The 26824-nt window shown below is 42.3% G+C and overlaps 2 protein-coding genes across 2 annotated transcripts; both read left to right on the top strand.

The window, feature by feature from the left end:
* The first annotated feature begins 456 nt into the window (after positions 1 to 456).
* caprin1b (cell cycle associated protein 1b) lies at positions 457 to 12412 on the top strand. Its single transcript, XM_030766841.1, has 18 exons — positions 457 to 577; positions 1730 to 1909; positions 4389 to 4451; positions 4578 to 4664; positions 4964 to 5202; positions 5398 to 5480; positions 6684 to 6848; positions 7188 to 7240; positions 7430 to 7513; positions 7639 to 7812; positions 7946 to 8054; positions 8194 to 8255; positions 8357 to 8467; positions 8774 to 8920; positions 10077 to 10230; positions 10780 to 10983; positions 11197 to 11303; positions 11750 to 12412. Exons 2-18 carry the CDS (start codon positions 1730 to 1732, stop codon positions 11834 to 11836), a joined length of 2109 nt encoding a protein of 702 aa, XP_030622701.1. The 5' UTR covers positions 457 to 577; the 3' UTR covers positions 11837 to 12412.
* Positions 12413 to 13442: 1030 nt separating this feature from the next.
* On the top strand, positions 13443 to 26509 carry nat10 (N-acetyltransferase 10). Its single transcript, XM_030774012.1, has 29 exons — positions 13443 to 13526; positions 13924 to 14041; positions 14128 to 14219; positions 14549 to 14720; positions 14821 to 14943; positions 15035 to 15096; positions 15384 to 15498; positions 15589 to 15696; positions 16047 to 16180; positions 16303 to 16396; positions 16643 to 16741; positions 17101 to 17237; positions 17608 to 17732; positions 18046 to 18196; positions 18524 to 18620; positions 18938 to 19054; positions 19866 to 19967; positions 20240 to 20314; positions 20486 to 20602; positions 20905 to 21038; positions 21146 to 21194; positions 21343 to 21439; positions 21679 to 21789; positions 22076 to 22248; positions 22328 to 22447; positions 22863 to 22961; positions 24109 to 24182; positions 24731 to 24811; positions 25752 to 26509. Exons 2-29 carry the CDS (start codon positions 13928 to 13930, stop codon positions 25855 to 25857), a joined length of 3078 nt encoding a protein of 1025 aa, XP_030629872.1. The 5' UTR covers positions 13443 to 13526; positions 13924 to 13927; the 3' UTR covers positions 25858 to 26509.
* Positions 26510 to 26824: the final 315 nt, after the last annotated feature.

The raw sequence follows: 26824 nt of genomic DNA on the forward strand, positions 1-26824 counted from the left end.
GTAAAATTGTTAACCTAATTTAGTGCAACATAGTTTCTTCAGACAAATGTAGCAAATATTTGCTTTTAGACATTGTCACGATCGTCCTCGTGCGGACTCGTTCCCAAAGGTCCTAAATTCATGTTCCATCCGAAACTAGGTTGCCGGGTTTTTGGGGAATCGCTAAAACTATGTAGCAACGTGGGAGGGTACCATAGTGGAACGTTTCTTGGTTCAATGCCAGTTCACAAAAAACGTACATACTCTATCCTTCACTAATACCATCTGGGAATTTAGGTTAATGCACTATGATTCCGTATAACTTAGGTATTATGTTAATATCATGAAGAAAGATATTGATAGATAATGTGTATAGTGTGGCCTTAGAGCACAGGCACAGTGTGAACAGCCCCAACAGGGGCCCTTCCTTGTTATAAAATCTGAATTCTCCCTTTCATTCGTTCTCAGTTGTCGGTGAGGCCGGCGGGGCGGGTCCTATAGAAAATTGAAAGAGAAAATACAGCAACACAATCAAAGCTTAGTCAATTGAATCTCCATTCGGTTAGCCTTCTCCCTTGTGGACATACTGAATACAAAGGTAAGTAAATGCCGCGTTAAAGTTTGTATGTGTTAAATGAACTTATGTTGTAACTGCAATTGATGACAACCAGCTAACTAGCAGCAAGCAGGAATCCATAACCATGAGTAGGCAATCCTACAGTCCCTGTCTGTCGGGCATAGCAAGCTATCTTTAATTGTACTTGTCCGACGTTTGCAGCTGTAATTTTCCACGAATATACCAGTGGTTACTGTGTTCACTTTGACTAAAGATTAGTTAATATTGACATGATTGGTCTGTTTATATCCGCTGGATAGCTACAATGTTTTGCTGCCTAGCTGGATAACTATAAGCTGCAGAAGCTAGCAAATAGCTTATGCTATCCGGTAAATTAGCTGAACTGTGGAATGAACTAGAAGCTTAGTTGGGGTTAGGAGGGGCTTTATTTGGCCTACTTGCTGACCAGACAACAATAACAAATGTAAAAACATTATCCACTTGAGTAAACTAATAACACACTGTTGTGTTTAACTAGCATAAATGGTCTTGATGTTTACAAGGTACCTGCCATGCGTCGTTAGCAGCAGCGTTAGTTGGTTTGGAAATCACGTTTTGAATTTCTTAAAAGGTATAAGCTTTGCCTATTCAGAAGTGATCGAATCAAACGAGAACTAGACTGACAGTATAACGATCGCTTTTCACTAGCAAAACGTGTTTTTAAAAGGCTTCGTAGACTATTACATACGGCATTGCGCAGTTTGGAATAATCACAGCTACAGCTATTACAATAGCTTGTGCACTCGGTCGTTTCCTCTCATCATCAGCGTTGGGTTTTGCGCATACATACATACATACATGTATTTTTATTTTGGTTTTTTTTCTATTGCTTTTGAATGAAGTGGGAGATCCACGCAAAGGAGTGTCTCCTTTTGTCCCCTATCTTTATTTGGCTGGTAATATGTACTGTGTCCTAAACTGATCTTGAGGAATTGCACCGATGGTTACAACTGGATCATGAAACACACAGTTTAACATGAACCTGACTATAAAGTAACTTATCAGCTTGTATGATTTTAAAATGCACAAACAATATACAAACAATTCGTAGCAGTACTTTGATGATGTAAAGTTTTTTGTCAGTTTTATCTGCATTACAATACTTTCATTGCTTTCTCATTCATATTTTCATAGATGCCCTCGGCAACAAATGGCAACAGGACTGTGAAGTCTGCTAGCCCAGATGTAGGATCCGCTCCCGGATCAATGACCCAGATCACGGGCTGTACCCAGTCATCTGGGGCCCAAACAGAAGCCTTGAAACAGGTTCTGAATGTCATTGAGAAAAAAGTTCGCAACATGGAGAAGAAAAAGGTACAGATTTCCTTTCCTATAGTGTCGTACGTTAATTTGACACCGGGCTCCAGACTACATGCAATGAAGATCCGCACAAGGCTGTGTTGTATTCGGACATTGTATAGAATTATAGTCATGGAGTGTATTTTAAGTCAAGTCGTTTTAATGAGGATATCATCTCACATTTGTACAGACATCAGTAAAAGATTTATGATACAAGGGCCTCCTTCGTACCAAACATGACACGTTGTTCATATGTAACTCACAGTAATTGTCGATGGTTAGAATTTTAGTTGCTTTGGTAGGAAAGCTAATCTTTTCAACAAGTTCAATCTGATCCCGTTCAATTGTTGTATCAAGTGAGTCACTGTATTAATCAGTACCTTTTGAAAACGGAGATCACGTTGTCGTATTGTATCAGTATCTTGGTGAACTAAACGTTATTATTTATATTTGTTATTTGACTATTGGGTTTCCTCGCCTTGCATATCATTTTAAAGCATTTGTATTGTCTACCTTCGGTTTAAGTTGTCGATATGTGCTCGGTAGCATTAGCCATTCCTCCGAGCTAGCAAGTGCAACGAACCCCTTCGAGGAAATGTATATCAGGCCTGTTTTCATGATAAGTTTAATTTGTTAGTCTACGTCAGAATGAAACACGTACATACATCCAGCTAACCCTATCAAAATTAATAACAGTCAAGCACTTGAATTATACTGATGGATGAAAATTGCGTAATGTGTCCAGACAAATTAGCCGTCCAACGTTGTCTGTTTCCTTTGTTGAAGTCTTAACTGGGTAACTAGCATCTAGCATGCTACCCGTTAACATACAAGCTGCCCAGCTCGAAAGCTAGCATTTCATACGGTGTTGTAACGTTTAAGATTCCCTCTCCGACTTAATCGGTAATAAATGGCGAACTTGGAACTGACATACGGCTTGTCTTTTGCTGTGCATCCAGGTAAATGTATGCATTGTACAACTGTAGTGTTGGTAAACTCGATGTTTTTCCGACACAGACCACAGCAAGAGGTCTTGGAACGAGTTTAGCACATGGATATAAATTAACATGGCGGCTAAGACTGAGCTACAGAAATATGCACATGATGTCTAGCTGTAATCACCAGATGTAATTTGTAACAAAATAGCTGCCTTAAGGGCTCTAGGATGTGAAATTTGTCTTTTACCTAAGGACCGGGGACTCTTGTGTCCATTATGCTATTCTGGGCTGTTCAGCTTGCGAAAGGTATATCTGGCAGGTGCATGTCCTCATTACAGGGCTAAGCGCCTTTGGCTACACAGGCCTTCATGTTCGCAAATTCTATTGAGTTGTGACTGTATATAAAGCTTCTTTATGAAAGCTGCTGTAGGTTGAAACAAAGAAGCGTATTTTAAAAATAATTAAATCGTTCTCAACTTCAGTCCGAATTCCTTAAGCAGTTTCTAGAGGATTCTCGAAGGTTGTGTAGGTTGTTTGTCTCAGCAACCCCTTGGACTTGAGATCTGACGGGAAATGACAGTTGAGACGGTGACAGTTTGTCAGTTTGGACCTCAGTCGTAGCCACTGTGGTCAGTATCTCACTTGTCTCAAGAACGCTGTATGCTAGTGAGGCATTTAGCGTTCCATCCAGTTTAAAAAGATTCCAGACGCTAACAAAACGTTTCCTTATCCCCTCCTCGTTAAAATCTGTCTTTTTTTCATGTGACATTATTTGTCTTCGTGACGGCATACAGCTCTTAGGTAATTACACATGTTGACGCATTATTGTCAAATGAAGAATTTATGCATCTTAAGCAAAGCTCCTTGGGGAATATTATGTAGCATTACTTTTATCCAAAGAACAGGTACTTAATTCTGAAATCACAGTTTAGCAGTTTTGTAATATGCTGTGAGTTGGAGACAGAATTAACCATACAGGACAAGCCAAGTGTACACAATATAAAGGGCTGGTCCCCCCCTCTTTGTTGTTGGTCAGATTATCCTCTGTGCTGTCATACATCTGAGCTTTACCAAACAGGGTTACTTGTTCAACTATTTTGGCTCATTCATAAATTAGATTATGCCGTTTCTCCCACTCTCTTGCACGCTGATATTTTGTTGCGACTTTGATGTGAATGTAGGAACTACATTCCAACTGGGCATACTTGCACTGGTCCAAAGGCCAGGCTGTATTCTTGGTGCTTTTTTTATTGAGGATAGAGCGCCGATTATGAATTTCACTGCAACTGGCCAGGATGCCTTGACCTTGTGATTGGAGAGCAGTAGATATTTTTAATATTATGCTACACGACTGTCAGAATTGTGAAGGCTGCACTGACACTATTCGTCTCCACGGAGTTTTTGGATTTTCTTTGATGGATATTTTCCTGTCTTGCATGTAGAAATGATCTACAGATGTTTACTTTCATTCTACTGCTCGCACATTAAAAATCTGGGGTTTTATGTTCTCTTTTTTTCCCTTTGTGGTAATGTGAATCCATGCTCTGTCCCCCCAGAGCAAGCTGGATGACTACCAGGCCAGGAACAACAAAGGAGAACGTCTCAACCAAGACCAGCTGGTGGGTGAAGCAACTCTAATCTTTTGTTGTTTAACCATGTCCCTTTATTTTTTGTTTGTTTGTTTTTTTGTTTCAGACGTCAAGTTATTCATGTGTTATTTCATGTTTTTCATCTTCACAATGCAGGAAGCCCTATCCAAATATCAGGAAGTGATCAATAACCTGGAGTTCGCCCGAGAGCTACAGAAGACTTTCTTGGCTTTGGGTCAAGATGTAAGTGGCGCATATGATTTAGAATAACTGTAACATCTGCTAGTTCTCTAAACTAGTGCTTTCTCCTCTGTGCATGTGTGTATGTTTCTTAGAGGATTCTTTGTGTGTGTGTGTGTGTGTGTGTGTGTGTGTAGCATAATGGACAACGTGCTTTAGTGTTAAGAGCCATGTACCTGAATAGCCACAATTACATAGTATTACCAGCTCAAGTGCAGTTGTGTTATTGCCTTCAACTGTGTTTAAACAGTGCTGCTCTAAAGTAATAGATCCTATATTGTATGGGTGTCTGTCCTGCTCAGATCCAGAAGGCCGTGAGGAAGGCAGTGCGGCGGGAGCAGCTGCAGCGAGATGAAGCGGAGCAGAAGAGGTTGAAGAAGGTTCTAGAAGTGCAGTTCCTCCTGGACCAGCTCGGGGACAAGACCGTGCGGCAGGAGCTGCTCCAGGGAGCAGCAGGACCCTCGCTGCTGACAGACAGTGACCTTTCTGCCCTGGATGAGTTTTACAAACTGGTGGGGCCAGAACGTGACCAAAACATCAGGTTGGTACAGGGATAGCTTGTTATGTAAATGCTCTTCAGTTAGGTTTCTACCAAAGTTTAGTATTATAGATTCACAAGCAGGTCAGGGAGTAATCCAGTGAAGTTGGGCTTGAAACTATATCTCTTAATGGGGGGGAAAAAAAAGGTTTGTGTTCATAATGTTAAGGCTGAACACTGTCCTGGTATCTGTCACAGGTTGACTGACCAGTATCAAGAAGCTTCACAGCACTTATGGGAACTGTTGGAGGGGAAGGACAAGGCGGTGGCAGGAACAACATGTAGGTCAAACCAACCGTCATATGGTTTTGTTGGAAAGCTCAGATTAAAGTGAATTTGCTCCTTTGGTGCCCCTGTACCTCTTAAATGCCTGGGGGGGGAAAATGAGTGTGAACATATCTGGACCAGGTTCAAAAGTGCCATTTCTAGTAAAACATTAGTGTTGATAAAGCATATTGCTCTTAAACACAATAGGATGAAAGTAAAAAAATTAGTGTCCTCGATTCTCTGTAGCTTTCAGCAGCTTCTTCCTAAATGCTGGATGTAACCCGTTTTTAATTTAATGGAATTGCTTGAGTTTTAGAGAATCACGTGATGCTACTTTGACAGATTTTAATTTTGCTGCCCCAAGATTCTAGGGAGTGGCCCATTGTAGTAGATGTTCAGCTTTAAACAGGCTTCTCGCTCAAATACACTAACCATTCAGTCCAGATCTGCAGATTACTCTCTAAATGCTGAAGACCTCTTTAGGGGTACATTACCAATGCAGAGCCAAAACCAGGGGTAAGGGGTGTGGTCGTGGCAATTTTGTCGGGTCAGTTCCATAGTGCTGCATTCTGCTGAATGTTGACGGCTTGTCCTGACTCAGCAGCATGGCAGAGAGCCAGGACACCCCCCGTCTGCTACACTACTCCATCACAACCTCTCGCCTGCACTGCCACAGGGGCCTCTGCTAGCTACTTACCTTAAATGGCCCCTCTAGACTGTAATGCTGTGTGTCCTGAAGGGAAGACCCAGCAGGTGGTCATGTGAGCAGTGGTTATGAAAATACACGGCGAGCCAGGGCCAGGGATGTATTTGACAGTCTCAAATTAGAGATACTGCTTTGACCTCACCCTAACTAATTAGAGGAAACCCTGGGCATTTTGCTCTGCTCTCTCTGAGGCTCTGTCTGTGCTGTTCTGTTCCTCTTGAATAGAGATATCTGGCATTACTGTCAAAACCTGTAAAGAGAATACTCCTGTCAGCGTTTTACAAAGTGAACCATTGTTAAGCATAATCTGGTCTTTCAGTTACCCAGTCACTGAGATGCACCATGAGACATACAAGATTTGACCAGGCCCTTAAATGTAGCCTAGTGGTGGTGATTGGACTTGGCCCGTCAATGTGGCGCTGTGGTGGTGATTGGATTTGGCCCTTAACTGTGGCCCAGTGGTGGTTGGTGGTGATGAACAGTGCTGATGGAGACTGTCTCCTCTCCCCAGACAAAGCTCTTAAGGAGACACTGGACAGGGTGCTGCAGAGCGGTTACTTCGACAGGGCTCCGCCTCACCAAAATGGAGTGTGTGCTGAGGAGGAGGAGGAGGAGCAGCAGCAGCCGGCAGCAGTGGTGGAGTCGTCTGAAGCGGAGGACCAGCCTGCAGACACAGGTTCCCTAAAAACATCGCTCTCTTACTGTGTCATCATCCAGCTGGCTCATACTATTGAACACACAGTACCGTGAATCAAGCAAACAGCCTTTACCACAGATCTATGACCTCTGTTCCAGATTTGCTTGACTGAATATTACGCTTCCACATTCTGCCATAAATGTAACCTGCTGGCTTCGTAATGGCTATCAGTCTGTTATGCCAATGCAGGGAACACGATCACCCTGACATTGCAATGTGTATGCTTGATTATTGATTGAGTAACTATGTTGGCAGAGGAAATTTAAGTTTTTTTTATTTAAGTGGGATCTTAGAATGTGCCCTCCTTTTCCCTGGCAGAGGGGGAAATGACTGAAGAATATGCAGAACCAATTACGGTGGAAGCCACAGAGGTGAGCCCGGCTCGAAAATAAAAATGACAAATTCAGCTTAAGCATCACGATGTGAGCTGTAATCCAAGAGGTTTTGTTAACTGGGTTTGTTTCAAATTGATATTTGTTCTGTCAACCTTGTATTTTTGTTCTTTAGCTTCATATTTGTGCATATTTCTGTATTTCATATGAACTCTTTCTTTATTCCAGTTTGTAAATAGACAGTTCATTCCAGAGACAACGTACAGCAGCAGTGATAAGGAGCAAGGAGATGAGTGGAACACAGAATCTGAGGTATTTTGTTGTGTAACATTTTCAGACACCATCCTTGAAAAGGCATGGCAATTTGTCCTATGACCCATTTACCGAAATGCCACACGTTGCCGTGACGATAATGTCTTCCTGTCCCTACCATTCAGACGGTGAACTCCATGCCACAGCAGCAACCGGTTCAGACGTCCCCTCCTCCGGTGGTCCCTGACCCCCACCCTCTGACCTCCATGGCTCCCACACCCACCCCAGACCCTGTTGTCAGGAAACAAGTGGTGCAGGACCTGATGGCGCAGATGCAGGGGCCGTACGACTTTATGCAGGTGAGGGGCCAACCCAGAGAGCAAAAAGGGAGGAGTGTTTGTGTGTGAGAGAGGGGGAGAGAGAGCATGTCTGTGTAAGATCAGTCTGCACAAATGTGGGAGTTTGTGTAAGTTCAGTCTCTTGTTTTGTTAGGACTCCATGCTGGAGTTTGATGGACAGCAACTGGACCCGGCTATTGTATCGGCACAGCCAATGAAGCCAGCCCAGAGCTTGGACATTCCTCAGATGGTGTGCGCCCCAGGTTAGTGATGCAGCAGCTTCTACGTTCAGCATGCACCTCCTCCCTGAAGAAATGCTCTTCAGAAGCTTCTAGAAAGTCTGCCCAACAGGAACCTCTAATGAATTTTCTCTGAAAAATGATCTTGTTCTCTCATGTTCAGTTCATTCAGATTCCCGCCTTGCTCAACCCACCACCGTACCTGTGCAGCCTGAACCCACTCAAGTGAGTTTCATTACGTTTTGCTTGTATAATGTAATGAGATGTGACCATATGTTCTGTGAGACTGTGTCTGACCGTCGCTCTCCCTCTCTCTTTTCCTCCAGGTCCCCATGGTCTCCACCTCACCAGAGGCCTTCTCTACACCACCCCCCATGTACCAGCCCACACACACCGCAGACCCCAGGCCACCCACTGATCCCATTAACCCCATTCAGGTATGTGAATTGCCTGCTGGACTCCCAGTGGTGCTGTTCACACTACACTACTCGTATCAGTAACAAAAGGAAGTATAACATAATGTGTTAATGCTTGTTCAACTCAAATGTGAATTTTCCTGATAGTTTTCATAGAACAAAATAGATTCAGTCAGGCAACAATGTTTTATTTATTTATTTATTTATTTTATTTTGCCTGCTGTGCTTTACATCTGTGCTGTGAGTGGAATATGTATAAATTACATCACATTCCTGTGTGTGTGTGTGTGTGTGTGTGTGTGTGTGTGTGTGTCTGTCTGTTTCTAGGCTTCCATGTCCATGTCGGAGCAGCCCCCTCCCACCTCGGCTCTAACTGCGGCGTCTCAGACCCCGCAGGTGTTTCCAGCAGGGGCTAAACCTCTCCACAGCAGTGGCATCAACGTCAACGCAGCTCCATTCCAGTCAATGCAGACAGTAAGAGCTCACATGGGTTTAACCCATCGCCTCTTACACAGAACACACAAGGCCTGTTACGCAGGAAGTCCAGTTTTTTCCCCAGTCACATGATGTGCACACTTTTTAATATCGCCATTTCAGTCAGCGTTCTCTGTTTTTCAGTACAGGTTAACGGTGATCAGGAGTTAAAACAATCACAGACACCTGAAAAATAGCAGTCAGTGTCCATAAGAACTAATGTTACCTATGCTGAAAGATGTGTTGAGTCGTGGGGAAGAAGTTTTACCGCACATTACTGGATGACGGACAAGAAACCAAATCACAATAAAAATTTGATCAGTTTACAGCAGTGTTCTTCACTCAGATCTGCCCATGTTCTCTGTTTTGTTTTATACACTGATTATTTTTTGAGCTCCTATATCCCTATATTGTTGTAGTAACTGATATAATAACATAAATGCCCAATGTTTTCCCAAGTGCCCTTTAGAAAGTGAGAAACCCAAGACATCCCTATACGCTTTGCTCTAGGCTGTGATTCTAAATGGTAGTGCTGAACTGAACTACTGCCAGTGTCTGTTCCTGCCCATTGTGCCTAATCAGTGAAAATACAGCCCATCTGTGCCTGAGAATTTAAGGAACCACAACCGGCTGTGTTTTCTCAGGCTTGGTCACTCAAGCTTGGAAAGACTTGCAGTTACTTAAACAAATGGTTCTCCCCCCGCACATTACATCAACAATACGATGCAACTGTTAGTGGAAGAACCAGAGTGATTGGCTGCATGTGTGTTGGGGGACATGCTCACTTCACCTTGACTGAAGTGACTGTTCCGTAGGAGACCTGAGTAATTCTGTGTAATCCAATATTACAAATTGAGGAGAGAAAGGGGTCTGATTACTTAAGCTGAATTATTGATTGTATTGGAGTGATTGTTGAACAAAGTGTCTGAAAAGGGGTTGGACCAAGGATTGGCATTAAAACTGGGTGCCCTACATGATATATGCAATACATGTTTTGTGATCCTTTAAAATAAAGTTTGAGTTCACTTCTGGTCTCTTCATCTCATTCAAAAGATTGTCATTTTCAGTATAAGAATTTCAAATAGTATGAATTTTCAGCTGGTTTCAGTTTAAATGGCAACCCAGTTCATGCTATTAACCACACATTTCCTTCCAGGTCTTTAACCTCAATGCCCCCGTCCCTCCAACCAATGAGAGTGACTCCCTGAAGCAAGCCAGTCAGTACCAGAACAGCTACAACCAAGGTTTCAGCAACCAGACCCAGCACCCTGTGGACCAGCCAGAGATTCAACCTGATCAGCTGCAGTCTGGTGAGTGGGAGGAGGGCAGAGTTCTCGATCTGACCTAACTCATGGGTCTGATGCACACTTGGTTTATTGAAATGTCTTTTATCTCTTCTCGATAAGGAAAATGAATTGCTCTCAAACTATGTGAAAGATGAGTATGCATCAGATTCTGTGTGTGTGTGTGTGTGTGTGTGTGTGTAACGATGAGTGCCAGTCAGTGTTTTTATGTATATATGGCCTCTTAAGCCTTAAAGTCTGTTTTGCTCATTTGCTGCATTTTGGTTAATGAGTCTGCTTAAAGGAGAGAGATCAGTGTTTGGCTTATGTGTTGGTGCTGCATAGAGAAGTGTAGAAGTATAAGGTGCACATTCGGTCTGCTGAGGTCAAATCGTTTCGCTCTGTTTAGATGAGCTAACTGTGCTTTAAAACATCACTAGTACATAACAGTGAGAGACGACGGCGAAGCTGTAAGACTGCCTGCCATTGCCGTCTGTGTAGTTGTGTGTAAAAACCTGATGTCTCCAGGTCTTATGACTGTATCTAACTTTGTGCTCTATCTTTGACCCCCTGTAGTGGTTGGTGCTTTCCACTCCCAAGACCAGTCCCTGCCCAGCACTGGAGGCCACCAGCCCATGTCCCAGCAGCCCACCAGTCAGGGCGCTGGCTTCGGCCGCCCGGGCCAGTCCTTCTACAACGGCAGGGCCATGCCCCGCGGTGGGCCCAGAAACTCCCGCGGTATGATCAACGGCTACCGAGGACCATCCAACGGATTCAGAGGTACTCCCCCTTATCTTAAAACGGGGCTCTGTCCAGCCTGGCTCATCTGTGCTATATAAAAGGATAACCTGAAAAAAAAAGTCTGACTGTGATCATTGTATTGTGGTCGTGAATTACAATCAGCCTAAATTAGTTCTGAAATATTATCATCTGAAGTGTACCTTGGCCTTCACTTTATAAGTCTGAATGAGTTTGATATTGAATTCATTCCAGGTGCATATGACGGTTACCGCGCACCCTTTTCCAACACCTCAAACTCTGGGTATGGACAAGCCCAGTTCAACACGCCTCGAGACTACTCCAACAGCAACTACCAGAGGGTAATGATTTTATAGACAGCTCTGTGATGGCAGTTTATGTGGAGTAGGAAAAATGAGTTATTGAGAGAAGTTATTTTCAGAGTAATCATAAGCTTTACTCCCTAATGAAGGCTCTGTAGGGGGCCAGGGAGTGTTGGCCTAAGCTAGAAAGTCCATTTGTACATTGAGTGTAACTACACACACATTTATATGGTCAGATTTATGTGTAAGGATATGTTAGCAGGTAAGGTTTATTCTCAGCATTAGCCAGTATATTCCAGTGTGGTAGCACTGTAAGCTGTAATGATGTAGCATCTTTAAACAGTATCTTTAAACCATCACAGCCAGTGTAATGTATCACATCTACCTTTTTTATTCCTCAAACATGAATAAGTATAGAGACGGATCCTGTTCACAGATTTCATTATTTTCTGACCCCCTCCTGTGTCTTTACTGTCTCTCCTTAGGACGGGTATCAGCAGAACTACAAGCGTGGTGCAGGTCAGGGCCTGCGGGGCGTATCCCGGGGCAACGCTCAAGCCATGCGCTCCTGAACTGCCTGGAGACTGACACCTTAGGCTCTACTGAACATTCAAATTTCAACGAATAAAAAAGGCCCCACACACAGCCCCCCCCCCCCTTTTTTTTTCCCCCCCATTTTGTCAATAGGTTGTTTTCTGTTCACCCTTCTTGGCTCTCTCTTTTTTTAATCAAAGTAAACCTACTTTGATATATATTTAGAAAAATATATATTAAATGTTTTAATCAAAACATTGAGTCAAACACACAAGCCAAGCTGAAAATCTATGGTGTTATGATTTTAAGGCAAGCCTGTGTCTCTAACAGATATTCCTGTAAACTTGAAAGATTTCATTAATTTATTTTTTTGTATAAAATGGATCGCAAAAATATCTGCCACTGTTGGTCCAATTCCTGGGAGTACTTTTTTTCTGCCCAACCCCACCAATTTTTTTTTCCATCCCCCCCTTTGACTCTCACACTGACTCGTTTTGGTTCTACGACATTTATTACTCTCTTTTTGGTACCTTTTAAAAAAACTCCCGATCCCTCAGTTTGTAAATTGATGTTGCTTCGACAGGTTCAATAAAGATGTGTTGCATTACACGTGACGTGGAGCTGGAGTTTTTGTCTGTTGTGTGTTGATAATGTAAAGATCAGTCTCCTTTTTAACATTTGACCAAAAACACTTCAACCACACTTAAAGTACTTTTTGTTCACTTGGGATCCAGTGAACACGTATGAGGATCTCCAAAGATGTTTGAATAACAAATGTTAATATTTGTTCAATGAAAATTAAAAGCAAGTTGCACAAATCAGCCCTTTAATTCTTGATATCATTAAATAGTTCGCAGGCCATTGTTATAACCACATAAATTTTGCGTTATTTGTTGCTAATTCCAATGGGTTGTACATTCGGGAACATGTTCCTACATTAGCCTAAATGCATTGCAAGACTATGAGCAGCAAGTACGCCATAAACAGCGTTTCATAAAATAAAAATCGTTTGAGAGGCACATCAGAATCAAATCAATATCACAACCAAAGGTTAGCTCAACCCCATACCACCGAGCACTGAGCCACTGAGTTGTAACCAGATTTCAAGGCTGTGTTCGAGCGCATATTCAGGAGACGTAGGCTAACGGTGACAAGCACAGAACCCCATACAAGTAAACTGAGTTAACAGCAAAACAGTGTGGTGTGAACAGCAGTTTACTGTTATTTGTGAAGGACTAGTTCCCTGTTTAGCGGTAGGATTATTCCTGTTTGTGCATAAGAACTTATATTCACAATATGAGATTCATATTGCTAGTTTTGGACAGTTTGAAGGAGGGTGCTCGTGAACGAAACTCACATGTGTGGGTACTGTCTGCTGTTCACATACGTTCATTCACATTTCTCACTTCGAAAACACACGTTTAAACAATACTGGCAATCAGTGAAAACACAAAAAGTCAATCAATAACTTTGAATTAAATGCGTAGAGTACAGGTCCAACAACAAAGCGATAGACAGTCGTGAGCTCCCTCACTTTTATTCAGGGTATGTGTAAGACAGCTACGTCTTTCTTGGGTCCTTCATCATGCTGGGGTCTTGTTATTGAGACGTCCCCACGTGAGTGTATCAGCATGATGGTGTGCGTAAGAAGCTAAGTGAACATCTCCATGTGAAAATATTAACAGCATACTATAATTTACGTTGAAACGAAGGTGTCTAATCCTGCAGGTATACTGTTTTATACGTAGCGTTCACTGCAATTAATTGCCAGACGCATTGTGCATTTGTGATTCAAAGTTTTCATCTTTAAACGTGAAGGCTCGGATAGCTAGTTAGCCTTAAAGTGAAATTGAATGGCAAGAACCGAAGTGGGTTCATTTCAAGTTAACTGGGTGTCAGTTTTTCCCCAGTAATCTGCAGAAATTGTTTTATAAAATCATAAACCATGACAGGTCTTCCTGCCATGTTGTTGTTCAATGCACGCAACAGATAATGTCATTCAATTATTTGATGAAGCACTTCAAATGTTTTGATTGTGAGAAATTAGATTTAGTAGAGTGGTTTAATTCCAGCTGGTCAAACATTGTGATGATTTTCTGTTTACAATGTTGATGCTTTTTTAAAGAAAAATGGCAACAGTTCGGAAAAAGGTGGACAACCGAATTCGTGTCCAAATAGAAAACGGGGTCGCTCTCCAACATCGGACCATGTTCGTTGTGGTTGGCGATCACGGTAAAGATCAGGTACAGTGAAGCTTCCAGTTGTGTCTTTCGCTTTGTCAGAATGTATTTCTATCGAAGTCACTTATGTCTATCTTCTCCTCGTCCAGGTTGTCATTCTACATCACATGCTCTCCAAAGCGAGTGTGCGTGCCCGACCTTCGGTGTTATGGTGCTACAAGAAGGAGCTCGGCTTTAGCAGGTATGGCCATAAAGAAGACTTACTCGTAGATTCTCAACGGGTCTTTGTCTACTTTTAACAACAAAAACAACAAAATTTGTGACTTATTTGCCCGATAAATGAAATCTGGCACTAAGAGAAACTGCCCTAGATAAATAATACTTGCAAATTAGCGATCAGGCTGCTCCTTTTAGCCCCACAGCCTCTGTGAACTGTCTGAATCCCTTAAACAGTTGATCTTGGTCCTTCTTTCAATGTCTAAAACGATATGATTGTGATTTCATTTCACTATACACTCTAAAGAGGTTACTGAGGCTGATTCACTCTGAAATAATGTGGCTCTTGAACAGTAACCGTAAGAAGCGAATGCGGCAGCTGCAGAAGAAGATCAAAACTGGCACTCTGAACCTGAAGCAGGATGACCCCTTTGAGCTGTTCATCGCTGCCACCAACATCCGTTACTGCTACTACAACGAAACCCACAAGATCCTGGGCAACACATATGGAATGTGTGTTCTACAGGTACCAGGGGATTCTGTTCTCTCCTCACATGTGATGGAAAGAACCATTCCAGGACATCTAAATATAAAACTCAATCTCTTCTCTGGTTTGTCCCATGAAGGACTTTGAGGCTCTTACACCCAACCTCTTGGCAAGAACCATTGAGACAGTGGAGGGTGGAGGTATTGTGGTTATCCTGTTACGGACAATGACTTCCCTAAAGCAGCTCTACACTATGACCATGGTAAGGGACTTTTACAGTCTTTCTGACCTGTGGATGGGCTTGGATGTGCCAGAGAGAGTTGATCTAAATGATATTTTCTCATTGCTCTCAGGACGTGCATTCTCGCTATAGGACAGAGGCTCACCAGGATGTTGTGGGGAGGTTTAATGAGAGGTAAGTGGAGCATTAGGTTTGGAAGTGAGGGTAAGAATCTGTGTCCATGTACTTTACTGTCAGCAGCATTTTATATAAGGGTATTTTAATGGGCTTTAAATGCAGATTGATGGCTTTGTGGATGTGGCTTAGGGAATTGGAGAGAAAACTCTTAGTTTTAAGCCTGAAAGCAATGTTGATACAAGCAGTTTTTAACTTCTTGAACACTGTTAGTTGCAAATTGACATGGTCCCACTTTTACTCTTAAATGGTTGGAGTAACTACACTTCACTACTGGATTTTTACAGATTCATCTTGTCTCTGGCCTCCTGTAAAACCTGTGTCGTCATCGACGACCAGCTAAATGTCCTGCCCATCTCCAGCCACATCACCAACATTAAACCTGTTCCACCCAAGTCACAGGTAGAGTTTTCCTCATTCTAGACCCTCTCCTGCTGATCTTGTGATATGTATGGGACTATGACCTTTAAATTCTCTGTCTTTCTGCTGTAGGAGGATGGTCCGTCTCCACGGGAACAGGAGCTTAAGGATCTGAAGGAGTCTTTACAGGACACTCAACCTGTTGGGGTTTTGGTGGACTGCTGTAAGACCATGGACCAGGTACCTTCACTTATATCATGATAAACAGATCACAAACAAAAGTTCTTTATGAAATCAGCCACAAATGCTCCTGTTTGTTAGATCATAATGTGGTGAAAAAAATGATTAGTAGCTTCAGGCCCTTGACCATCTGGTTCACTTTGGTTCACTGCTTTATGGTTCCCGAAAACATTGGATCTGTTGTGTGTGGATTTGGCTTGATCTAATCCCATAAGTTTTTAACTGCTGCCCACTTCAGTGCACACTGATGTGCCATTACAATACAAAGTAATGTCTTCAGATAGTAAATTAGTGCTGTCGCTTCCAGTATTAGAACGGTTCTTAGTTTTGCACGTACTTTTCTCTTTCAGGCCAAAGCGGTGCTGAAGTTCATCGAGGCCATCTCAGAGAAGACATTGCGCAGCACGGTGGCGCTGACTGCTGCCCGTGGTCGTGGCAAATCTGCTGCTCTTGGCCTGGCCATTGCTGGCGCTGTTGCATTTGGGTACGGTACAGTACTGTAGTACTATATAAGTATGGACTGTCCCAGACAAAGACATCTGCAATCTGATATGCTTTGGGTTTGGAACGCGGCAGTGTCTCAATCACTCTATTTGTCTTTGACAGTTACTCCAACATTTTTGTGACGTCTCCTAGCCCCGACAATCTGCACACATTGTTTGAATTCATCTTCAAAGGCTTTGATGCTCTCCAGTATCAGGTAACTTTGTACATATGCGTAGATATCTGTTTTCCAACTGGAGTCTCAGAATATTTAGCTTTCTGATCAGATTTATCCGGTTGTAAAAAACATGAAGTAATTTTAAAGTAAGAAAAAATTATTATTTCAGCTGCGAAACATTTAATTCTTCATTAGAATAATCTCTGCAGGGTCTGAAAAGGCTGTGGGTAGTGGTGGGAGGATATGATATATGTCCTCATCAGTTGACGTGCTTGTCTTTTGCAGGAGCACTTGGACTATGAGATCATTCAGTCTCTGAACCCAGAGTTCAGTAAAGCTGTGGTGCGGGTTAACATCTTTAAGGAGCATCGACAGACCATACAGGTGAACTGTGCTGTCTTTGGGGTTTATTATGATTTCTTTCTTGCCGTCTCAGGTCAGTGTCTCACATAGTAAGATCACCCAGTCAACCAGCTCATTTTAAGATGCTGATAACGCTCAGGATTGCAAACAGATTACAGTACACAAACGACATTATGTCCAAAGTTTTCTGATTGGCTTAAAAATTCTGCTTGCTAAAGGTGATGGGAGACACTAATGCAACATATTTTGTGGAATTTATTGTCATAAACACCAAGGATAACTTTTTTTTTTTGGTGCCACCTCAAAGAGATACTCCCCGTGGATGTGAATTGGTGAAAAGATTTCCTGAATACATTTGTTTCCTTATTGTTGGTCTACAGTACATCCACCCTGCTGATGCAGTGAAGTTAGGCCAGGCAGAGCTACTGGTCATTGATGAGGCTGCTGCCATCCCTCTGCCCCTGGTAAAGAAACTGCTGGGCCCTTACTTAGTCTTCATGGCATCCACTATCAACGGGTCAGTATGCGTAGGGTTGCTAAATTTTATTTTGCACAGTGTCCAACTCATCTACTGAGAGATGCTCTGATTTTTCAAAAATGTAATGCATAGATTCCCTATGGACTTCAGTAATTCAACTGGTCTTAAGTACATTGTATCAAAATCTGTTTCCTGTTTTTCATTATTCTTACTGTTATTATTTCACTATTATTATTTCATTATTTATATTGACATGTGGATCTTACTGACAGTGTTTTCATTCATAACTAATGATTGATGACATCTCTGCATTCTCATTTCTCTGAATTTGAACCAAATGGGCAAGGCAGAAATGATTGAATGAATGAAAGAAAGAAGTGTTTTAGATTTCTGCTTTGTCTGTGTGCAGTTATGAAGGCACTGGTCGCTCTCTGTCACTGAAACTCATCCAGCAGCTGAGGCAGCAGAGTGCAGACAGTCAGCAGAACCTCTCCGCCGAAAACCGCAACACCAGCACGGCCAGACTGGCCTCAGGTACCAGTACAATACACTCTCATACAGTGGGCTCCAGCTACATGTACTACTGTAGGTTGGATCTTGCCAGAAAGTGCCTAATAACTTATCAAGTGCTGTAACATACGTTTTCCTTTTGTATCTGTGTCTGTGAGAATATGCAAATTATTTTTAGCAGTCCTGATGAGATAGCAGAGAAGAGCATGAGACTTCTCTTGGAAATGTGTACCACATATCTGATGTCTCTTTTTATTACTCTGTGGAAGTAAGGCATTCTGTGTGTCTGTGTGTGTGTGTGTGTGTGTGTGTGGTAACTGTGTATTCTGTCCTGCAGCACGTACTCTGCACGAGGTGTCTCTCCAGGAGTCCATCCGTTACGCCCCTGGAGACCCTGTAGAGAAGTGGTTGAATGAGCTGCTGTGTCTGGACTGCCTGAGTATTCCTCGCATCATCTCCGGCTGCCCTCTGCCCCAGACCTGTGAGCTGTATCCTCTACTGACCGCTCACTCAGCACTGCACATGTGGCTCTTAGACACTGCTCCTTCTATGACTTTGCTTCTTTTTTTGGTTTTTACGTATTTGCTTTGTCACCTTTTTTTCTGTACTCTTTGGTTGTACTTTCAAAATGTCCTCACAAATAGTTGCAAGCTTTGCCTGTGGTTTTTGGAAAGACGAGATGTGTTGTAAGTGTTTCCCTAGTAACAGCGATACTCTGCTATTGTGTCTGAAATCTTGAGGATTTTAGTATTATTCTGTGTGTGTTCTGAGTCAAGGGGCAAACAGATTGGTTTTCCTTAGCCTTGTGTGTGCAGTTATTATGTGAACAGAGACACTTTGTTCTGTTACCATAAGGCCTCTGAGACCTTCCTTCAGCGGCTCATGGCTCTCTATGTGGCATCGCATTACAAGGTGTGTGTGTGTATGCTTTTTCCCAATATGACGTCAATGCTTTTTCACAGTACTCCCCCAATTTTTTTTTTTAATCCAAATTCGAGACATTTGTGTGTTGACATTCATGTTCTAACAAATACTATCGTATATGCCAAGCTAGGATTCTAATATTCTCCTTTTAAGATTAATTTCTCTGAAAATAAAAACATTTCTCTCCTTAGCAAAGCCCTGCAAGCGACATTACTTATCTAAGATTTCAGGCGTCCGTTTGTGAGATTGAAACTTAACGTTGAATGGGTATGAATCCAGTTTTTTGTGCTTTTCTTTCTCGGCAGAATTCACCCAATGACCTTCAGATGCTGTCGGATGCCCCTGCTCACCATCTCTTCTGTCTGCTGCCTCCTGTCCCCCCTACCCAGAATGCCTTGCCTGAGGTCTTGGCTGTAGTGCAGGTAGGGGAATGGCCACTTCACTCTGACGGCTGTAAAGTGAACCTGACCTCACAGAACACCTTTTTGAAATCTCACAGTGCTTTCACACTACGGAAACATTTCCGGGTTCTAGGAGCGGATTTGATCGACGCAGGAAATCTTTTGTATTTGAACTATCACAAAAGCAGTCAGAGTTGGACCAGTTGTGTCAGGAAATGTGCCAATTGTGTGGTGATTTACTAGTGTTAGTATACATACCTCATATGTGTCTGTGTCATATGGTTGAGATTGTGGCCATGCTGTCAGTTCTCCGTAAAAGTACATTTCAAAACGTTCAGACTGGGACAATTCAATTACCACTGTGTGTTTTTCATCTTCACCATGCCAGTTACATCCCATAATGTAATCATAACCATTAGGTTATGCACAGTTTGATTAAAACAAATCAAACCTGATCTATTCTAACATGGGGTCATATCATGAGTACAGAATATGATCCACCTTTCACATCATGATGGATGTACACAGACTGTGACATATTTTCACATTATACTCTCATTAAGAACATTGTCTATAGAAATGTTTTTAGCTGCTGTCTGTACTAAACAAAGCCACATCTGTTTAGAATGGTATTTCTATGGGTAATGTTTTTAAACTTTAGTTAACCTTATTCTCACGCGCGGGTGTACAGTGTGTGGCTACACGTGTCGCCCGTGGATTGATATTCAGATTGTAATGAACTGTTCAGTGTGGTTTATAATTTGGGAGCACACCCAGATATTGACTCACGTGGAGCTCTGTGTTAACACGGTAACTGTCTGATCTCTGGCAGGTGTGTTTGGAAGGAGAGATCTCACGTCAGTCCATCCTCAATAGCCTGTCCCGTGGCAAAAAGGCATCTGGAGACCTCATTCCCTGGACCGTATCAGAGCAGGTAGGAACAGACTTTGAAAAGTACCCAGCGAAAAATTTCTCCTTTACATTCTTCTGGTGCATTCATATAATTCAGTTGTTGGGTGTACTTGATTTGAGTCGCGCTGGTTTCTTATTGTAATTAAACACTTCAATTTGGCTGCGGGTCCTTGTATTTCTGAAGGAGCGTGTCAGGCAGACAAATGTGGGATAGTTTAGGTATAAAACATACAGCGCAGTGATGTTTTAGGGAATAATCGAGAAAACTGAATGTCCCTTCTTATTCTAACACAGTTTCAAGATCCAGATTTTGGCAGTCTCTCGGGAGGCAGAGTGGTGCGGATCGCCGTGAACCCTGACTATCAGGGGGTAAGCTCTCTCTTCTATCTCCCCCCTTTTTCCACATTTACAAGCCCATATCACACACACAAATGAGTTACTGAAATCTTTCATTGAAAAATGACTGGTTCAGTAACCTCTAACAGAGCAGCTGCTTTTTTGTTTGTTTTGTTTTGATTTTTTTTGTTTGTTTGTGGACAGATGGGCTACGGCTCCCGTGCTCTGCAGCTCCTGCAGCAGTATTACGAGGGACAGTTCCCCCTCCTGGATGACGAAGAGCAGACAACTGCCACTGCGATTACCCCTGTCAGCAGTGAGGTAACACCTGCCTAGACCCCCTAGTACTCTGTCCTTCTATAGGAACTCTGTGATTTTTGGTGAAACTGATGCTCAAGGATAAGTACCGTCCAATTTGTTACAATATTGAATGCAACAAATCCTGCTTAATGGTGTTTGAAAAAGCTCTCAGTTTTTGTTTTTGTTTTTTTTTCCAAATGAAAGAAATGATCTGGCTGTAGTTGTGTTTTCAGGTCAAACTGATATTGTGTTCAGTTCAGTGTAACTGACAAATTTTTGAGGTAATACAATATGAGATTTAATTCATTTGTGGGTGTGGTCAGGCTGTCAGTCTGCTGGAGGAGGTGGTGTCACCCAGGAAGAACTTACCCCCTTTGCTCCTGAAGCTGAGTGAGAGGAGAGCAGAAAGACTGGACTATCTGGGTGTGTCCTATGGCCTCACGCCTCAATTGCTCAAGTGAGTAATACACACACATACACGCACATCCCTACCCCTTCAGTGGCCTCTTCATTCCACTGAAGCATCATATTAAACACTTACCAACTTCGCTCCTCGTTTTCCAGGTTCTGGAAAAAAGCTGGCTTTGTTCCAGTTTACCTAAGACAGACCCCAGTAAGTATCAGTTTCTGTACTGCCTTTCTTTGATTCCTTTCACTGAGTCATACAGAAACTTTCTCTATCATAGTGAATGCTCCATAAAGAAGGGCAGCGTGTATCCTGGTCACTTGGATCCATCTGACTTTTGTCTTGTAATTCTTAGAATGACCTGACAGGGGAGCACTCCTGTGTGATGCTGAAAGCTCTGAACACAGATGAGGCATCAGATCAGGGCCACTGGCTGTCTGCTTTCTGGAAGGGTCAGTATTTTCAAACCTACAACTCTCTGTTTAAATTGCTCTCTGAAAAAAGGAACATTGAAACAAGCTAGTGTTCTTTCTCTTAAAATAACATATTTTCTCCTCTGCGTTCTCTCACATAGAGTTTTTCCCGTTTATCACTGTCACAGTCAGTCTAACTGTCTCTTGATTAATAGGCTGAAGTTGAGGTCTTTTTTAGAGAGTAATTTAGTCTCTAAATGCAATCTTATGTCCTGCAGATTTCCGACGGCGGTTCCTCGCGCTTCTCTCTTACCAGTTCAGCAGTTTCTCACCAACCTTGGCTCTCAATATTCTCCAGAACAAGAACACCAAGGATGACAGCCAACCCAGTATGGTCCCAGTTCATACCAGTTCTCTCTGTCACTCATCTGGAGTTGTACCTTTGGTTGTGTGAAATAGTGTCCATTTGTACTGTCTTTGTTTGTAGTAACTGAGTTATTATTTATGATGGTAAAGGCAACACAGAGCAAAGTGCCAAAGAGGCAGATTCATGAAGTTTTGTGTGAACAAAAAAGATGCTACAACATTTTGAAGAGATATCAGGAAATACTGATTATTTTTTCCCAATGACATTCTGCAGCTGTCCTTCTGCGTGTCCCTTCTCTCTTTCCGTAGTGCTGAGCAGTGCAGAGTTAGCTGCCCAGTTCAGCCCATATGACCTGAAGCGTCTGGAGATGTACTCCAGAAACATGGTGGACTACCACCTCATTATGGACATGATCCCAGCCATCGCTCGCATGTTTTTCCTTAGACACCTGGGAGACATCTCGCTCTCCACCGCACAGTGTGTACGTGAGGAACTCTCTCAGCCTTGAAACTCGTGTATATGTGTGTATGTGTGACTAACTCTGTCTGTCTGTGCTCCAGGCTCTGTTGCTGGGGATCGGATTGCAGCATAAAACTGTAGAGGTTCTGGAGAAGGAGATTGATCTTCCCAGTTCTCAGATTATGGGCCTGTTTAACCGCCTCATCCGCAAGGTTGTGCAGGTAAGGGCAAATATTTGAAAATAGATACACACACACAGAGAATGAGTCACACACACAAAAGGAGCAAGCTTTTACTCCTTAAATAGCTTGTGATGTTCATGGTCTTCAAAAGGTACTAACTGTAAGTACATGAAGGCAGGCAGTGATTATACTGCTTTATTGGCATCTCAAAAATATCTGGAGATTTATATTTTAAATTCACTTATAGTAGCTGTGTACTATTTAAATACTATACACATATGTGCATGCAGACACATACACACACACACACACACAAATATAGACACGAATACATAAAGGAAAGTCTTTCACAGAGCAGAGCTGTTTTTCCCACAAATTTTATTTCTTCCTAGTAGAAAGTCATCTGAGGTAAACCGAGCAGAAGTGAAGCTGTTTCCTTTCTTTAATTTTACAGTTCTTCAGCAGCATCCAGGAAAAGGCAGTGGAGGCAGAGATGGTGACCTCTAAAGACATAATCATGGAGCCCACAGCCCGCTCTCTAAATGAAGACCTGGTATGAGTGCCTTTAGCCCTATACAACACTGCTTCTCAGCTCCAGTCACCAGGAACCTGGAACCAGGAACCACACAGCGCATTTTACTTAATACCTGACACCAGCATACCTAGTTAACAAGGTCAAGGGTTCAGTAATCAGTAGATAAGTTGAATCAGGTGTGTTAGTGCTTTACTAGAGACAAAGGCTGTGTCCGAAATGGCATACTACCGTACTACATACTAGCCTAGTATACACTGCATACTGCACACTACTCCACACACTAGTATACAGTATGGTACGCAATTATGACAACTTTCGTGTAGTGTACTACACGTTTGCTATCGGTTGGGCTATCTGTTCTGTTAAAATCGAACAACACACGACAACCACAAATATGTATCAAAAGTAGCCGTATAAGAAAGCGTATGAAGATTTTTTACACCAAAATATGCAACTGATACATTTATCTTCGGAACTGCAGCTGCAGTTGAAGTTGAAGCTGGTTCTGTCGCTGTCCGCCATGTTTTTAAAATTTTTTGACTGTTGGAAATCACCGCGTTGCTTCATGGGATGCAGTAGTCGGCGAAGTGAGCTCGGGATGTATACTAGAAATTTTCGGCAGTGTAGTACATCATCCGGGTAACTGTTGTGTACTGCAAATTTTTATTTTTCACGTACTGCATACTACTTACTACTTTTACGTCATAATTAGTATGCGAGTAGTATGTAGTATGCCATTTCGGACACAGCCAAAATGTCTTGTTTTGTGCGGTAGAGTTGATAACCACTCCTCTAAAAAAGGTCCTTACTTCAGATCAGACTTATTTCAGATCAGTGGTTTCTTTAAAGGTTGATAACTGAGTGAGCAGTATAACTTTCTAAATTAATAATTATCCAGATGATGGCTAATTCTTTCTGAGATATTCTTTTCAGGTGTTCTGTCTTTTGTGGGAATAGGAAACTGATTATCAGACTGAACTCAGCAACCAGTCCCAATGCTGTCAAATGCAGAGGTTGAGAAGGAATACCAATCGTTATCATACAGTGTTGTCATCCTAGAGCTACAATATATCTGTGTGGATCTTGGATAACAACCCTGAAAGATTGAACTTTGGTCTGGTAAAGGTCAGCTGAGTGAATATTGCCCTCCTGTCTTTACCCTCAGGCTGAGGCAGCCAAGGAGTACCAGGAGAAACAAAAACAGGACCTGGAGAAAATAAAGGACATGGACCTTTCCCAGTAAGTTTTTAAAGCAGAACTCGGGGTAGCACTTGGTGATGGTGCTCTCTCACAGTGCTGAAGTGAACCCATCAACTGGCATTCCCAGATTGAAACAACAGCTCAGCGAAATATGCCAGTTCTGGCCAATGGAATGCAGGTTGTCATGTTACCGTGGTGACTAACATGGGTTATTCTCTCCCCTTTTGGGTTGTCAGCAGTCACTTACAGCCCCTCTCCTCCATCATTGTGCGACGTTACACAGCTCATCGTGTGAAAAGTTGCCAGCATGTTTTGGCTTCACGTCTCTTGCCTGTGTTAGCTAACTCCCAAGATAGCAAAGATAAACACATTTGTCTGAGCTGCCACTGTTGGTGTAGATTTTTCCTTTGACAAGAAAATTTGGAGTGAACACTTTCCACGGCATTTCATTTTTTGCCCCTGTCTAATCTGCTCAAAACTCAGATATGGTTTTATCAGTCACCTTTACTCAGATGAGTCTAATGTCAGCCTAATAAAACTGTACATAAAAACACGATTCTAGGAACTAACTATGATTCTCTCTGTAGGTACATGATCCGAGGTGATGATGAAGAGTGGGACCAGGTGCTGAAGAAAGCTGGTCACACAGCCGTCGTCAGCATAAAGAGGTGAGGACAGCGTCAGAACAAGTCAAAAGAGAGCTCAAGATAGATGCATTAACAGGATTAAAAAAAAAAATTCTTGCAAGTCAAAGGTAATGGAAAAAAAGAAACACCATGTCTTTATCAGAGGGTGTCAGGAATTGTACCTGTTAGATGGACTCAGAGCCTGGATAGTGAAGTAAAGCAGTGAGGCTCTTTGGGGAACTGTAAGTTTAATATGAGTCTGAGGGGAAGCAGTAGGGTGACACTCAGAGATTCCCAAGACGTCTGCTCACAGCTCATGGAGGTTTTAGTGCACTACCCATAAGGCACATGACACGGTAAAACAACAGCACAAACAAACAAACTCATGGTCTTGTCAATATTTGCAGCGCTCCAAAGTGGTGTTAGTCATATGTTTTTCCTACACACTGAAATGTACTGCATGCATGAGGCAGAATTCAACAGAGAGACACAGGGAGAGGACTGCAAACAGAGAGAGTTTGTGTGTTCTTCTGCATGTGTGCGTTTGTCTGTGTGTTCGTCTTCATGTGTGTGTTTGATGTGTGTGTGTGCAGGGTCTACCCAACCTAGATATGGACTGTCGCTGTAAGAACAGGATAGAAATACTAAGACGTGGACACAGAGAAGAAGCCTGTGCCTAACTATGTATGATCCAGAAAAGAACAGGAGAGCCCTAGAAGCTGCAGGCCCTTTGAACCAAACAAACATTTAGTTTAACAAGAGAAAACGTGTTTAATAGAAATAGTTAATTAAATTCTACTGTTGTCATAGTAATCAGCTGTTTTTCAGCCTGAGAGAGAAAAAGAATGGCGGGGGTAAACCAAACTGCATTTTCTCTGACTGGAACTGTCTGGACAGGCATCCAGAGGGAATGATCTCATAAATTTTTTGCATTGATTTGTTCTGTGTCAGACTTTACTGTCTCTCGTTTCTCCCTTTTCAGTGACAAGAAGAGAAAACCAGAAGACGCCAAGCCAAAGGACAACTGGCAGGCCAAGAAACTGAAGAAGAATAAGGACAAAAGGGCAAAATTTGGCAAAAAGTTGTGACAGAGCATGAACTTTGCCTTGAATCTCTAATGGCATGGAAACAGAGTTAGCTGTTTCACTTTTGGCCCGCTTAGAGATCTTGAGGCTTGTTGGAGCCAAAAGATTCTTAGTACTCGTCAAATATTGATGTGGAAAAGAAAATATGGACTTTGACAACTTCTCACTGAATGAAGATCTCACAAATGCAGAAATGATTTCAACTATTTTTTTATACATACATTTCTCCCCCCTTTTATAAAGCTCAAGTTTTAACGCTACGGGCGAGCAGACAAATTGACATAACTTAATGAGTGTGTGTATTGTCTTTTCTCTGTTTGGTAATATTTGTCCTGCTCTTCGTCTAGACTGAGTGAATATTGACGTTTGTTTGTCCGTTTAGACCTCTTGGTTTGGCGGTATTGTTTGTGACTGATTCTCTCTGCAGTAACTGCAGAATGTGGTAACGCATGATCCAGCTGTGTGCTGGGACTCCTTTTTCTGCTTTATTAATGTACTATATTACCAGTTACACACACACTGTAGTGAACAGACCATTTCTCTAAGCTGAGCAGCTCTGTCATGATGCCAACTGTATCTCCAATGTTAATGCACATTTGTCATTCTGTTCTGAAAATCAAAATATGCAGTTTATAATAAAGGTTATTGTTCCTTGTATGGACCCAGTTAATGAGCATAGAATTTTTGCAGTTCAACACACACATGGACAAGGACGGAGGGAGTGTGTTTAGTTCATAGTCTCACAAGTGCAGCATTCTAGCAATCCAGTACAACTCTTAATTAAGATGTTTGTAATCAGTGTTTCACACTCAAGGATGTCATGGAATTTCAGAGGATTAATTTCCCTCCAAAGGCTTTAAAGTTTCTTGCACTGAGATTCTTGAGTTGATCTCAATCAAGGCCATGTTTATACATAAACAGGTAGGAAATAGAACAGATGTCACAGCATGTATGAAATAAGGATCGGCAT

This window comes from Chanos chanos, chromosome 1 (genome assembly GCF_902362185.1).
Source record: "Chanos chanos chromosome 1, fChaCha1.1, whole genome shotgun sequence".
Classification (NCBI taxonomy): domain Eukaryota; kingdom Metazoa; phylum Chordata; class Actinopteri; order Gonorynchiformes; family Chanidae; genus Chanos; species Chanos chanos.

Bases quoted from the DNA above. Each gene is read 5' to 3' on its own strand.
- caprin1b (XM_030766841.1), top strand. From the start codon at position 1,730: ATGCCCTCGGCAACAAATGGCAACAGGACTGTGAAGTCTGCTAGCCCA. The intron at 6,849-7,187 runs GTTCCCTAAAAA...TTTCCCTGGCAG, and splicing joins GGACCAGCCTGCAGACACAG to AGGGGGAAATGACTGAAGAA. The intron at 7,514-7,638 runs GTATTTTGTTGT...CCTACCATTCAG, and splicing joins AGTGGAACACAGAATCTGAG to ACGGTGAACTCCATGCCACA.
- nat10 (XM_030774012.1), top strand. From the start codon at position 13,928: ATGGCAACAGTTCGGAAAAAGGTGGACAACCGAATTCGTGTCCAAATA. The intron at 19,055-19,865 runs GTAGGGGAATGG...GATCTCTGGCAG, and splicing joins AGGTCTTGGCTGTAGTGCAG to GTGTGTTTGGAAGGAGAGAT. The intron at 22,962-24,108 runs GTATGAGTGCCT...CTTTACCCTCAG, and splicing joins GCTCTCTAAATGAAGACCTG to GCTGAGGCAGCCAAGGAGTA.